At 40.3% G+C, this 15933-nt stretch overlaps 1 protein-coding gene across 2 annotated transcripts in view; it reads right to left on the reverse strand.

The window, feature by feature from the left end:
* The window catches only part of atxn2 (ataxin 2), an 87383-nt gene extending 75683 nt beyond the window's left edge, over positions 1-11700 (reverse strand). The window contains exon 1 of one of the 2 annotated variants that reach the window (XM_052031961.1): positions 11293-11700. In XM_052031961.1, coding sequence (XP_051887921.1) covers positions 11293-11381 — 89 coding nt within the window. In that variant the 5' untranslated portion in view covers positions 11382-11700. The remainder of the gene's footprint in view (positions 1-11292) is intronic. The other variant, XM_052031960.1, reaches the window with a different exon arrangement.
* Between the last annotated feature and the right edge of the window lie 4233 nt (positions 11701-15933).

A 15933-nucleotide genomic window follows, 5' to 3' on the forward strand; every position in this document is an offset into this window, starting at 1 on the left:
TGTTATTACATTTCAGATCAAGGCAAAAACCTAAGGTTTCATAACTGATGTACTAGTGTGTGAAAGGAAATCCATGTGCTCCATCCATGTTAGTGGTGAATAGGACATGAGCAACTGCAATTAAGTGTGGGTAGCAGAGCAGTGAGCACATGTGGCTTGTTACTCACTGGGGCCATATGTTGTGCACCAGAGCTTTATCCCTGTGCTTTTGAGAATTGTGATCTGGGTTATTACAATATTTTTGTTAAAATATACTCAATGTATGTAGCAGATGTGTTAAGCAAGCACATTTGCTATGGATCAAGATGTGATCACCAATTTTCTGCTCATGTTCTTGGTTTTCCTCAGGATTGATCACTTACTTCCACTTGGGTATTGTGGGTTCTGAAGTGACTAATGAGGCCAATGGCTGGAGTAGGTGGTGACAGATGTGGTGGGCAGTTTTTGCAGTGGTCTGCTCATTACACCACTTACATAGGGTCTGTGTTCCTGATGCATGGCCTGAAGGTTCTCAATACAGACCACCCCCACGTTATGGAGCAGCTGTGTTCCTAAAAAACCATCCGTATTGCAATTTTCTGTAACTTGAACCTTTTTTCTCGTGGAATCCCACGTTATAAGCAGAGGTACATTCCTAAGGGATGCTTTTCTCTTAAGCCAATTTATTGGAAATGACAAAGTGATCCACCACTGTTTTTTTAACAACTGAGACCAACATTAGACTTGGGGGATGGATAAGACTCGTGCAAAGGAAACAACAAATTTTGTCAATTTTTATTTTTAGTCTCTCAATATTGTGTGGCAATAAGATTTGGATATGACATCACCATATTGATTGGGTTGGCAGACACAACTGAGTCCATCCTTTGGCATGCCCACTCCAGCCTGAGGACATGAACAGACTTCTCAGAGCGTAATGTTGCCGTACTCTTCATCTGCAAGGCACTTTCTATGACATTCAATGCTTGTGGATTAGGAAAGGGTTTAGGAAGTGAGGATATCAGGGAAAGGGATAGGATTCGAGGATCAGGATCCATGTGAGAAAAGTGGTATACAAGGCGTTAATATGTTAAAGCATGGTGACTTGGTGGAAGTGGAGTAAAGGTCCAGGAATTACTTTTTAAAGAGCAGGCCGTGGCTACTGCAGCTCCCCAGAATGCAGCTCATCAGAGAAAATGCCTTAGTAGTGAATACAAAGAAACTACCCATCTGATTTACTAATGTCCTTCAGGGGAGGAAATCTGCCACCCTTAACTCAGTTTGGCCTACATGTGACTCCAGACACTAGACTTTGAAATGTTTGACTTTGACTCTGAAATGGCCTAGCAAGTCACTCTGTTCAGGGCAACCAGGAACAAACAATAAATGCTGGCCTTGCAAGAAACAATGAATAAAAAGCACAAAGGGTTGTAGAAATCTGGAAATCTCTCTCAAAGTTTCAATTAATGTATATTGTGTTAATTGAAATTTTCAAGACATTTTCATGGCTCTTAATTTAAGTATTAAAGGTGATTGTTAAATGAGATTGAGACACATCAGCCACAATCTAAGTTAATGGTCTACCTTTATTCTAATGCCACGTATACTAGAATAAGATGAAAAAAACTACTGTGATTATTTCTAAGTTGCTATTTTATTCCATACTCTTCATTTGGAGGAAGCAGATAGTGCTTAGCCACCTCATTTGATTTTTCTTAAAATCTTAAAAGCATTAATTAGATCATCTTTCAACTTTCTCTTTTAAAAGCAAATACATACAATGTATATACCAATGACATAGACAGTGGAACTGCGAGATAGGTAAAACTTTCAAGACCACGTCTTTTGGAGTGAAGGTGACATAAAAGGCAAATTGCAGCTTTTATTCATTGTGAAAGTAGGGCGGCATGGTAGCACAGCCAGTAGAGCTGCTGCCCCACAGCTCCAGGGACACAGGTTCAATCCTGACCTTTGGAGCAGTCTGTGTGGAGTTTAATCTCTTCACAACCACATGGTTTTCCAGGTGCACTGGTTTCCTCCCACATTCCCAAAGGTGTAATGGTAGGTTAATTACCCCTTCATGTAGGTTGATGGCAAAAAGTATTAAAGGGAGTTGATGGGATGCTCGAGAAAGAATAAATTGCTGGCGTACAAGGAAGTGAGTGGGGGAATGGTGTTTTGGGAGCCAACACGGATCCAATGGGCCAAATAGCCTCCTCCCATCTCATAACAAGTGTCTCAAAGAAGGTAGAAAACAGACCATTTAAGTTTGGGGGGAAAATCTGATTCTAAGTTTTATTATTCCTTGATTAGGCACAAATTAAAAGAGCATCTGATTTTTGTTCCCTTACATACTACTTGATATGATGGTGAATGTCTAAAAAACTTCAGAAGAGAATCACTGGGCATAGAAGTGGCACAAAGGCTTTTACTACCACAATGGATTTGGAAAGTCTAACTTTTTCAATTTAAAAATGATGAGACTTCATTATGGTCTTCAGCACCTAAAGGGATCAGAGTTGCTGCACATAGTTTGACTTGGTCATGGAAGATTTGAGTTAGTTGTATATAGTTAGATGTTGAGAGGATTTAACAAAAAATTACAGGATGCCATCAACTCTAACCCAATGCTTAGCTGGTATACAGCGTATGGATTTCTTACAACTGTTCAGCAAAGGTAAATAGATATGTTGTTATGGTGCAGGAAAGACAAGGCAATGGACAATGCTCAAAGGTCTGCTGGATTATATTTTAATAGAATTCAGGGTTCAGAGAGGGATTTCCAAGATATTTTAGCCCTCTAAGTTAGCCTAAGTTGTTTTGCCTCCTCTATTAAATCACATAATCATTGTGCACAATGGGTACATGATGCCCTGTTGCATCATGATGATATGGGGCATGATTAAATTACCTGTCAATTATTTCCATTTATATACAAATCGTTGATTAATAATACAGCCTGGCTTCCTTACGGAGATCAGCTCCTTAAAATATTACCTTGTGAACAGAGCAAAAATAATTAAATTCACAGTAGGTAATTTACATACAAACATTGATCTCTAGTTTCACTGAAGAAAAGGAGAACATATATAATCCAAAGAAAGATGCCCAAATAGTTGAGAGCTAGACACCCAGATGTGCATTACGTATTTACTTTCACCAGAGAATTTCTAATTGTTCTCCAGGCAAGACACTGATCTTCACCACACTGCCAATTTATAAATTGCCAATAAAATTGTACAATTGTATGTAAACTACAACTGAAAGGATGTATAATTTTCATAACTTTTCTAAGATGATATCCTTGGATTGAGGGTCAAGATGGGGGTAAACCTTTGCTCTCATTTACTTAAAAAAACTTTTTTGTTGAATGTATATTAATTTTAAAAGGCATAATACTTTCTTTTGTAAATTAGAGTTTCCTGATATAAGCAGGGGTCCCAAGCCACTGCCACACTTTAGAACAATATTCCATAACCAAATAAATATGATAAAAATCCAACAGATTCATTAATCATGGTGTCCAAAGTACTGCAAAATGAAAATATCCAAGTCTTTGTATTTGCCAAATGTCTGCAAATTTGGAAATCATTTCTTGTGCTGGTTAAATGCAAACCAGAAAGTCAAAAGTATTGAATATTTTAACAAAGCAAACGTAAAGGCCAAGAGATTAGGTGCAATCAGTGATCAGGGTACAAATTGCACTCAAAAGTTTTATTAACGCAGCTGAAAATGAGTTTAATTGTCAAAAGAACATTTTTAATCAATGTCTAGTTCACCTCTGCAAATGACGGATCCTGTGGAAACTCCCCATGGTTATTATTTCAATATGGAGCCATGGCAGTTTTCCAGTGAAAGATTTTTTTTCCAAAAAAACTCTGCTGGTTGGAATTTATACCCAACCTTTTTTGTGTCCGTTTGGCAGATTTCAGCCAATTAACAGCACAACCTATTGGCAATTCCAAATCACAGTCTTACCTGAATTCTTATTTTACATAATAAAAATTTAAGGAAGTCTAGAACAGCACTACCTACTTAGGTTGCAAGGATTAGGGTGCAGAGCAGAAGAAATATTTAATTTGATTAGCACTCAAGTTTACTTAAGAGTTACTGTTTATAAATAAATGCCACACTTTAAATGCTTTTGTTAAGGAATTACACAAGTAAATGGAAACCAGTCACTGAAGAACTCAAATTTCACAAATATTGTTCAGTGAAGAAATGTTATAAGCAATGCAATGGCAGCCTTAATGGAACGAATGGAGCTTTAAGTAGTCAAAAGTTCATGCATCTTATGCCAAAGAACAAACTAGGTAGGCAACTTGGCCAAATATACAATTTGCTTCAGAAGATTAATTTCCAATCCCATCCTGATCATGACCTCCAAAAGAGCTTCAATAAGCTTGAGAAATGGCATTTCCTCTTTCGACAAGACAGATTTTCAGATTCGAGCTTTACATCAAATTCAAGTATTATGCTATTTCCATTGTCACCTTCTTATGCCCATCTTGTATAGCTTTGCTGGTTGGTAACTTATACATCATACTAACTGCTATACCATTGTGCACTCTTCTCCATCACCATATAATGTCCAATTTATCAATTAACCCATTGCCTTCGAATTCCCCCATGTTCTTTGCTCCCCAGCCTCCTTTCTCTGCATCATAAAACTTGCTGGGACAGATTGTATTTACATTTAACTATTCACAAGAGAACCATTGGCAAACCCCTTCCTGCAGATCAATGCATTCATAAACTTTGTAATACAGCTAGGAAGAAAGGAATGCATTGGATATTAGATGCCACTGCATCTGACTTCCTGCTCTGCTACTAGATTGATCACTGAGGAAAAGGGCAGCTCTGAACAATTCCAAGGGCCTGAATGCACTCTTGCCTCTCTACTTTATGCCAACCGCAGCTAGTGTATCTGGCACAGATCCAATCATCTGAATAGGGTCACCAAACTTCATTTAAAGTGAAGGGTAGTTTATTTTGTTTCTTTTTCTTTATTTCACTCTGCATTTATATTTCTAATTTACAGTAGTTTAAGTACTTTTGTTTGTATTTCAACTGATCAGAGACTGAGACAGTTAGTTGAAAAGGTCTTTGAGAGGATAAGTCATCAGAAGGTCAGCATGGCAACACAGAAATGGGACCTTGGGCTTTGTCACTTCAGATCTAGTTGCCGTTCATGGACTACTCCAGGGGATATTCTCAGAAGTAAGGTACTGCAGATATTGGGAGCCATGCAGCAAGGAAAGTTTAACACTTTCAAGGCAAGAACATCACGTACAATACGGCAAGTTATACCTCTAATGCTTTGTTTTAAATGAAAGACAATTGATCTGAAACAAAGGATTAAATTATGCTGGCTGTGCCCAGCAGATCCAAAGGGAACTGCTCACATTTGACTATTCTCACGCAAGTTCTGAACTTGCACGGACCCAAGTACAAATGAGACTACCTCCATCTGTCACACCACTCCATCGCTGAGCATCAGGTCCAGCAAAAGTTCAATAATGGGGCTGTGCAACCTACCCAATAGTTTGGGGGTGGGGTAATTATTGTACATTAGTTTAATACTCTCATTGATTTGTGTTCTGTTATTTCTATTTCCTATTTGCTTCATTTAGTTGTTTTTAAATGTGTACTGCATAATTAAAACAAAACATCCCAGTTTGACGTAATGTAATGCTCTGAACCCAGTTTTACCTCATCAAAGACTGTCAAGGGCATTCTAGAGCTGGGGCCTCTGGGGTAAGCAGTCAGAAGCCTACATGCTGCCGAGGCTTCACTGCACAGAGAGTCACCAAGGTCAGGAATTTGCTTCTGGCATAGGCAAGTACAGCCTGACCAGGACCAACCAGAACCACAGACTAAGAGGTAAATTCACCATGATCTGGCCCCTAATCTTATTCTGCATCACCCTGATAAATACATTGTACTTTTAGCTTTTCTGGACTATAATTCATAAGATCATCAAATGCATGATAGATTGGAGTAATATAGCAAACCCTGACTGTATATAATGGAAAGACAAAATGCAAACTGGACACTGTGTGCTGTGAGTAGTCATCAGTGATGTTGTATTAAGATGGCAACAATGGAGAAAATATTACAGCACCAGCGATCGGGGTTCAATTCCCACCACTGTAAGGAGTTTGTACGGTCCCCCCCCCGTGACTGCGTGGGTTTCCTCCGGTTGCTCCTGTTTCCTCCCACATTCCAAAGATGTACAGGTTTGTAGGTTAACATGGGTGTAATTGGGCGGTGCGGGCTCATTGGGCAGAAAGGGTCTGTTACCATGCTGTATAAATAAAGTTTTTTTTTAAGTTTTAATTACGTAAGCTTAGTGTAGTATGTAAAACTGGTAACTGGGCAGTCATGAATCAAGCTAGCTTTAGGATTCAAGTCAATAGGAAAGGAGAATGCAACAGTCTCTTTATTTCCACCCAGGTGTAACAAACCCATTTTTGCCAGCAATTCATTTTTTCCCCTATAAATGCGATCCATTCCAAATTGTTATGCAGGCAGCATTCATCTGCCCACTGCTGGCTCCACCACCCCACCCACCTCCATCCCTCAAGTTTAAAGTTCGTATATTGAAGTACCTCACTTTTACAAGCAAGGTTTTAATAAAGAAAATATCACATTGATATACCTTTCATAATCTCAATTCACCTGAAAATGCTTTATAATTAATGAAAATCTTTCTAGAAAAGAGTCTTTGACCTGAAATGTCTCTCTTTCCACAGATGCTGCCTGACCTGTTGAGTGCTTCCAGTATTTTCTGGTTTTGTTACAGTTAATGAAATTGCTTTAAAGGTCAAAGAACAGCACTTTTACTGCCTTTGGGATTCAAAATTAAACCCAACAATTTCAAATAATCAGCATTTCTATTCCAGCATTCCTCCTTAATTCCTTTCATAATTTCAGATGATCATTCTGCATTTTCATCTATTTGGAGCTTTTATTACTTTGTACAAACAACTTATTATTTAATCTCTCCTGTCTTCCACCGGTGACTTTCCCTTTTGTTCATTCCCTCCTCTCCCACCTTTCTCTGCAACATAAAACTTACATTTTCTCTAACTTTTTCCCATTCTGATGCGAGATCTTTGACTTAAAACATTAATGTTTCTTTTTCACAGAAGCAGCCTGAGAATTTCCAGCATTTTCTGATTTTTATTTTAGCTAATGGACATATCGGAGCTGCTTTGACAAATGCACTCTACTGGCAGAGCATCTTGCCGGATCAATGGCCCAAAGATCTGGCTAACCAATGCAAGTTGGCCACAAGTTAATTCCCAAACTGATCTGGCAGCAGAAAAAGGTCCTCTGCTCTATAGTACGTAAAGTAAATCCTCTTCCTTCAACGTGCAGGTGGCACCCCTCTTACCAAGCATCTATCAACTTCTGTCTTAAAATATTTAAAGACACTGGTTCCACTACCTTTTGGGGAATAGAGTTTCAAAGACTCTCAACCCTCAGAAAAAATACTGTCTTCAGCTTAAATGGATGATCCTTTTAAAGAGTGGCCCAATATAGAATCTCGCACAGGAGGAAACATCCTCTCAAAACTCACCCAATCAAGACTGCTCAGGATCTTGTACTTTTTCCAGTCAAGTCCCCCTCCATCTCCTAAACCAGCTTGTCCAATCTTCCCTCATAAGAAAACTGCTTGCTTACTGTCAAATGCTAAATAACTGGAACAACACAGATTAGATTGGCAATTTTATTATACAAATTCAAACAAAAAAAAGAGACTATGTGCCAAAAGTGAATTACTACACTGTCCTTTCGTACATTTTAAGTTCGACTTGGGGGAAACAGAACTTAAGTCTGCTCTTATATGAACTGAGAACTCACATTCTCACACAATAAACAGTAATGATATGGTTAAGGGAACAAGTAAAATACATTGAACATTTTCTTTTGTGCTAAGGGAACTGCATTGTAAATTGAACTCTTTTACCTGCATCTGCTATATCTGAGCGGTGAAACAGAAATGAAAAAAATGACCACCTTAGCTCAATGATATTACTCTCATTCCTCAGTTAGCAAATACAAGTTCAAAAAAATCAACTCCAGGGATTTGACAACAATCTAGGCACCGACTTTGGTGCTGGACCAGGAGAGTGCTATATTTTGTCAGATGTCAAACTAAAATGATTGCTTTCTCAAGGTGGATGCAGAAGACTCCACTATAAGAGGAGCAGGAAAGTCCTTTCAATATCCCAGCCATGTTATACAACAACTGACAACACTAAAACAGATTATCTGGTTACTTATCTCGTTGCTTAAATTGTTTCAGTGAACAGATTGGCTACCTCAACTACTTATGAATTGGAGACACTTGTAATACAACTACTGTATGTTGTTGGTTGTGAAGTGGTCTGGGGCACAGATTCTATAAAGCACTAAATATATAGGTTCCTTCTTAATCCGCTTGTTCTTGACAAGCATATATAATGCACAGATTTACATAAGACTTCCAACTTGAATGTTTTTTAAAAAAAATAAAAGTCAGTGTTTTTAATCTAAGCCAGCTAAATGGTTACAAGGCACCAATGAAGATCAAGTAAATCGTTCACAAAACCCACAGATTGTACACTAGTGTCAAATTAGGGACTCTGATGTTACAGATAATTAATAATAAACTACATGCATATAGAAGAAAAACTACTGATCTTGTAACAGTACAAAGTTCACCTTGGTAAAAGGCCCTCTGACTTAAATTCAGACTTGAAGTTTTCTTTAGGTAATAGCAAAAATGCAACTGTAAATCTATTATCCCTGACAAAGTCAGTCATTGTGTTCACAAAAGTAATGAATGCGTTTTCATCCCTGCCAAATATCATTCATTGCATGTCACAAATGACAGTTTATGTGACAATGACAAAAGCAATTTATGCCTCTTCAGCTTTCTCAACCTTTTGACCCAGTTAATCACAACTTCAAACGGCCCTTTACACTGTAATGCAGCTGGTGGAATAGCACCGACTTATTCTACCATAGCTAGAGAATCACCTTCATTGGCCTCTTCTGACCGCTTCATAATCCCACAGGGTTAACCCTGCTAAACCCCTACCTCCCTCCCAAGAATTTATCCCAGGGGACCCCTCCCATTTATCATCAGGTGTTCCTTGTCAGCAACATCATCCAAAAACAGTGGCAGATTCCATAAGTTGACATCTAGCTCCACCTCCCCACTATCACTGTCGATTACTACATTGCCTCCAAAATGCCAGACTTATTGTTGTTCATCCAATATCAGAAGAACAGTTTTCCTGTAATTAAATATTGAGAAGACAAATGTCTGCAGTCTCATCCCCGTCACAAATTCTCTAGCTACAAATGCTATGCCTCTCCAGACAACCACCTTCGACTGAACTGTGAGTGCACAACTTGGTGTCAAATCTGGCCCCAAAATAAACTTTGCAACACACATATTATTATTGTATTGATCTATTTCCACCTTGAAATACTGTTCGATCATGTCTCAGCTCACATGCTGCTCAAGCACTCTTCTGTACCTTGTTACATTTAGTTTCATGATTACAGCGCACTGGTGGCCAGCCACATCATACCCCACATAAATCTTATTCAAAACTTTGTGGTCCATGTGTTGTTTGTACTAAGTCTCATCTACCAAATGCTCTTGATTCAGGTCCAATATTGTATTGATTAGAAAGTGCCATCATCCTCCTTTTCAAATCCCTCTACAGCTTCTCTCCTTCCCTAATACTAATCTCATCCTGCCCTACTCATCTCAGCGATTCTGATCTCCTGGCCATCCTCAATTGCTCCATTACTGGTAGCTACAACTTCTGTAGCCAAGAACTTTAGCTATGTAATCCCTCCATAAGGCCTGCTACTTTTCCTTTTAAACCAGTTCTGAAAACTTAATCCTTTGACCAAGCTTTTGGTCATCTGCCCCAATATCTCCCAACAAGGCCTTAAAGCAAAGTTTGTTTGTCAACATTACTGTGAATCACCTTGGAATGATTTACCACATTAAAAAATGTTTTATAAGCTGTTGTTGAATGAGCACAACACAGTTCCATGCACCAAAAACGTGAACTGATATACGTAGAGAATCTTATTACTGTGTTAAAAAGAAAGCCCAAGTCTAATCTAATGTTTCCATCAGCCTGTTGGAGGTAGGAAACTCATCACTCCAGAAAACATATGAAGAATACTATTAGAACTCCAACTGCTCTTTTTAAACTTTCATAATTAAAGTACTTAATGCAATAACTATTTTTGATGTATTTAGGCCAATGTGCAGGCAGATGAAACTTAAGCAAAGTGTTCCCCTATCACAGCCGTGACTACATTTCAAAAAACACCTCATTGGCTATAACATGCTTTGGGATTACCAGAGGTTGTCAACATGGCTATATAAACACAGGGCTCTCTCTCTTTCAAAGTTAATTTAAAACCTGTTTAATTACTCACTTAGTAAAGGGGGAAACAAAGATACACTGACTAAAATGCCAAACTAGCAACCACTGCAACATAAAAGCCTACATTTACCCAAGATTTTGTTTCAATAAAGAGTATACCATAACATTAACTGTTTAAACACTAAAAACAAATTGTTCAATATTCTGGAATAGGTCATCAATGTACCACGTTATGAAAGGATACAACACGAATCCATTATCAGCTAGAATAAAAGTTTAGCATCTTTGTTCACACTTAGCTTTCACTGATCAATGAAGTATGGCAGCACTACTACTACTGATTTAGATCTTTCCGTAATGCATTATAGATATAAAGTTGTTCTGATCTGAATGTCATTTTTCATTATTACCATTTTACAGCAAGCCATTTAAATTTCCATTATTATTTTTAAATAAAACAACGTGGTTAACCCTTAAAACGTCATCTTGCATTTTCTGCAAATCTTTTCGCCTACAACTTTACATTGCTTACAGAACAACGTTTATTTTTAAAAACAGCTGTTCTGGGAAGAAAGAAAATCTAAAAGGTTTTAGAAACTTTGAGCATTAGCTGGAGATAATGTATTCCTTAATGGCTTTCCCTTATACCCTCCCCCTGTATTTGTTAAATCCGCATCTTTAATCTCTAACTTCAAAAGTCGCTTGCGGGCAACGGACGTTTACCTACCCTTCGGTAGCCTGTGCCAGCTCCACGATTGGTGCTAGGCCGCTAGACATCGGAAGGTTAGGCCCGGACACTAGGCCCGAGCAAAGTTTCTGCGTGTCCGCTTCACGCCGGCCCGGCACGTTGAAGGACAACGCGGGGCCTGGCGATGCTTGGCGAGCAAGGAAGGGTGTGCATTACCTGCCGCCAGACTGCCTGCTTCCTCCTCCGGTTCCACCGGCGCCCAGGCCACCGCCAGGCTTTCGGCTGTTGGCCTGCTTCATGGACATGATGAGGACGCCGCTCGACTCGCTTCAGATCCCCTCTGTCACACGCTGCGCTCCGGCATCCACGACTGCGGGTAAATCCGGAGGCTGATCGGTGCGGGAGGGCGTGCGGGCAAGTCTGCCGGAGCTGCAGACTCGACCGCCTACTGCCCGGTTCGCTCACTGGCTGGGTGGGTGAGTGGGTGGGTGGGCAGGTGGACGGGGGAGCCGCTCAGTCACCGCCGTTGCTATCGCAAAGCTTCAGCCGCCACCACAACACGGCGGGCGGGCGGGAGAGGCGGGGGGAGGGGAAACGGGATCCGGGCCGCCTGCGCGCGCACCTGCCGGCGCAGTGACACCGGAGAGGCTGATCACACCAAACCCCCCCCATGCCTCCAAAGTGGAGCCGCTTTCAGTCACATTCTCCCCGAAGAAATGTCCGCGGCCTCGCTCGATCATATTAGTGGCTGCGATTTTTTAAAAAAAATATTATTAAGTCTTCTTTGGTAGTCCTTGGTATTCTTGCCCCTTTTTTATTCACCTTTGACCTCGTCGCCGGTGGCGGAGGTTGATTTTTGATTGCGGTGAGTGAGGGGCTGCGCGCTGAGCGGCGGCGGTCGGAGCCCGAGTCGCCGGGCCCGGGGTAGCGGCCGCTGGGGCATCCCCGCCTCATCTGTTCTTAACGTAAGGAAGCCAATGCGCTGAACCTCCTCCTGCAAAGAACCATTACAGATCTGCAGTAAAACAATGCTTCCTGACACACAGTCCTGATGCAGGGTCTCGGCCTGAAACGTTGACCATCCTCTTGCCTCCACAGATGCTGCTTGACCTGCGGTCTCGGTTGCTCTGGATTCCATCAACTGACGTGTCTTGTGTCTCTAAACTTCTACCTAAATTTAGTTCATTAATAACAGAACGCTACAATTTATTCATTTACAGAATGTATGTGTCACTGGTCAGGCTACGAATTAATGTGGTAGGAAACTGCATTCCTTATGGGAAGGTACTCCCATGGTGCTGTTGGATGGGGAATCCCAGTGTTCAAGTCCAGAGATGTTGAAGAAACTTGATATAATTTCAAGATAGGATCATGTGTGACATGGAGGGGAACTTGTAGGTGATGACATTCCCACCTCCAGATGGTAGAGGCCACTAATTTGGAACGTTATGTTAAAGAAGCTTTGATAAATCACTGCAGGCCATTTTGCCAACTATACTGTAGCAATGGTGGAAAGATGATTGGGGGGGGGAAGGAACAGGTGAATGTTTAGAATGGAGGTCCAAGTGACAATTAATTGAGCTGCTTTGTCCTGAATGCTGTTGAAATTTCTGAGTGTTTTTTTGGAGCTGCACTCATCCACGTAAGTGAGGAGGATTTTAATCACATTCTTGGTGTGTCTCATGGGTGATTTTTGGAGGCCCAGAAGGCAACTTGTTTGCCACAAGATACCTAGCTTCTGGGTTACTCTTGTGACTGCAGTTTTTTTTAATGTGACTGGGTCTATTGAGTTCCTGATGAATAAATACACCCAGAGCATTGATTGTGGTAGATTTGATGTTCATGCTATCTGGAGGTGATTAGACTCTCGCCTGATACTTGTAGTGCAGATGTTACTTGTTACTTATCATTAACAACCACTTTCATTTGTGCAAGGTGTAACTTTAGCGAGTCATGAGTATTCTTGATTCCCATTAACTTATTAAGGCTCCTACAGTCATTCTAACCTAAGGAATTCAAGTCTTTTGCTAATGTTTGGACCAGTGCCGTAATGAGATCTGGATATCTGTCTTCCTAGGAGAGTCTACGATGAATCTTGGTGAGCAGGCTATTGGTGAATAGGTGTCATTTTCAGCAACATCTTCAGTTTGTTAATATTTGAGGGTAGAATGGGGCCAGAGGGGATTTGTCTTGTTTTCTTTTGAGGAAAGGTCATATCTGGATATTTTTCCATATTTTTGAGTAGCTGCTAGTATTATGCAGTAACTCCCCTTATTCTTTTTAGGAAGCTACCTTGGGCTTCAGGATGACTTCTAGGCAGGTTTTGTGGATTATGAGATGGCTAAAGAGGCCAATGTGGGTTTAATGTGAGTTTCACAAAGAGATAAGTGCTGGCTGACAGAGTGAGTGGATGGCTTACTTGTGAGGTAGTCTGCTGCTTAAGTAGGACCTCTGGGCTCCCAATGCACGGACCTGGGGTTCTCAATATCATCCTCAATGTTCATTCTCCACTTTGAGCAATCATTGGCCAGAGATTACCAGGAATCAATTGACAATGTTATATTTATTTCAAGGAGGCTTTGACCACATCTTTGAATCTTCTCCTGTCTCCACCTGGCATTGAAGTGGATCAGTTTGTCTCCCTTTGGGAGATGTACCAGGGCTTTTGTCAAGGTCAAAATAGAAATCTGCTTTGGCATAATCAGAAGCTTCAAATGGGGTATATGCACTGATGAATGTAGTGTTGCTTCCATGTTAGGGTGAACCAAAAAAATCATAAAACCTTCTCCAGTTCCACAGGATGAGTCGCTGAGATAGCAGACCAGTTCATTTCATTCACATCAAGATGTCTGAGTTCCCAAGCTATGATGACAAGGCAGTGTGCAGGTCTGCCATCGATAGAATTGTCCATGTGGGTCCCGGTATTCCAGGTCCCAGACTGCACTTTGTGGAGTGGTGGTTTGTGGTGGTTTGTTTTAATGTGGGGTTGCCTTTGTACGACAGCCATCATAGGTTCACAGAGCAAGGTGGCGAGGGGGGCCGAAAATGACTGGAGATTAGGACCTGCTACATGGAGTTATTAATGCTCTCAAGTTTGTGGACACTCACTTGTGCATGCACGTGCAGGTGCAGGCACAGAAACCCTTCTCGATTGCCTCCCTCCTGGCTTCTCACCCACTTGTTGGCTAAGCTCCAATCCCTAGCTCCCAAATCCCGTCAAGGTCCGGCACCTTCACAGTGAATCCAGTCATACACCCAATCACAATCTCACCCTCCAGCTGTAGCTATCTGTAAGCCTAACCGCATTCTCAACCACTGGGTCCAGCCATACATCAACCACACCATGTGCAGTAACAACTTAGCTGGAAGTGTAGTTAGTTCTAAAACGCGTCTCAGCACTACTGCCTGAATGTTGCTGGATGAGCAAAACAACTAAACTATTTCTGCCTGATTTCATTAATAACAAAGAAGTGTTGAGTGAACCAGCTCTGGTTAATAATGGCAAAACTAAAAACAAAACTATGGATGTTGGAAATCTGAAACAAGAATAGAAAATGCCAGAAATACTGAGTATGAAGATAGCATCTGTGGCGAGAGAAACAGAAACCTGAAATATTAACTTTTCTCAGAACGTGAAGTATTTTTTTGTTCAGCTGATACAAATGGTCCCAAGAAGTCCAACCATTTTCCTAATGACTATTATTTTCTTTGAGTTGTTGGTATTTTCCTTGGCTGAGTTGGGATTATAAAACAACTTGAAGAAACTGAGTAGCGTGGCTTCATGTATGGATGCTATAACCAGGGTCTCTGTAGCACTGAAGCTTTTGTCACACTAGAATTATTTTAATCTGTTTGATTATGCTATTTGTTTTTTTTTAAGAAAGGTTTGAAAAGTTGCAAGGCACTCAATCCACACAAAATCATCCAATCAAATTGGTTCATTTAATCCAAGTTTTATAATGTTCTCAGGATTTGGATGATGTTGATGAGGCAGAATTTATTAGGCAATAAAAACTTGTCATATTGAATTGAATGGTTTCCATGGCAACTGCAAGAGGCCATAAGGAGAAACCATATTTTGGTTAAAGTGATGTGTAGGCAGGTGGAGTAGATCACTGGCTCCCTTCCCAGAATGATACTGTTAACCACCATTTAGGTTATTGCTACAATCCCACAACTATTGTATGTTCTTTCTTACTAGTAACCATAAATTACAGCTTCATTTAATTTTTAAGTTTGATATTGAGGGATTTGCTAGTCTCGAGTTTTTATTGGAACCAGTACTAAACACAAACTGATCATCTTCAATTTCTTTTTAACACCAATATTTTTCTCAATCAATTGACTATAGATAGTTAATGATAAATGTTTAACCAATTACATAAATGTGAAATCATTCATTTGCTGAAACTTGCCCTGAAATTTGCTATTGGAATTCAGTGCAATACATCATGGCTCTGATACTACTCAAATTCCATTCTGACCTCAATTAGAAGAATGTATCTGAAATAATGAATTAATTTTGTTGCAAGTTTTCACCACTATGTTTCCTTCACTTACATTGTATTACTTCCCGCTCCTACAAGGGCTCATTTTCCTTCCTCTGGTTACTCTCTCTGGCTAGTCTACTACAGTGATGTTGCACACAATACACTGCTTCCAAAACGTCCTCCTTTCTTCAGTTGCGGGTTCCCTTACGCTTGTGACCAAATTTGCATAATTTCCCTTGCTTAAACCCTACCTCAGCACATAGTACCAGGAGAGGGATTTTTTGTTTTTATCTTTTACCTCACCACCACCTGTATTTAGTAGATCATCTTCTGCCATTTCCACCTTTAACGAGCGCCGGAAGCTTGG

This window comes from Pristis pectinata, chromosome 17, assembly GCF_009764475.1.
Source record: "Pristis pectinata isolate sPriPec2 chromosome 17, sPriPec2.1.pri, whole genome shotgun sequence".
Taxonomy (NCBI): domain Eukaryota; kingdom Metazoa; phylum Chordata; class Chondrichthyes; order Rhinopristiformes; family Pristidae; genus Pristis; species Pristis pectinata.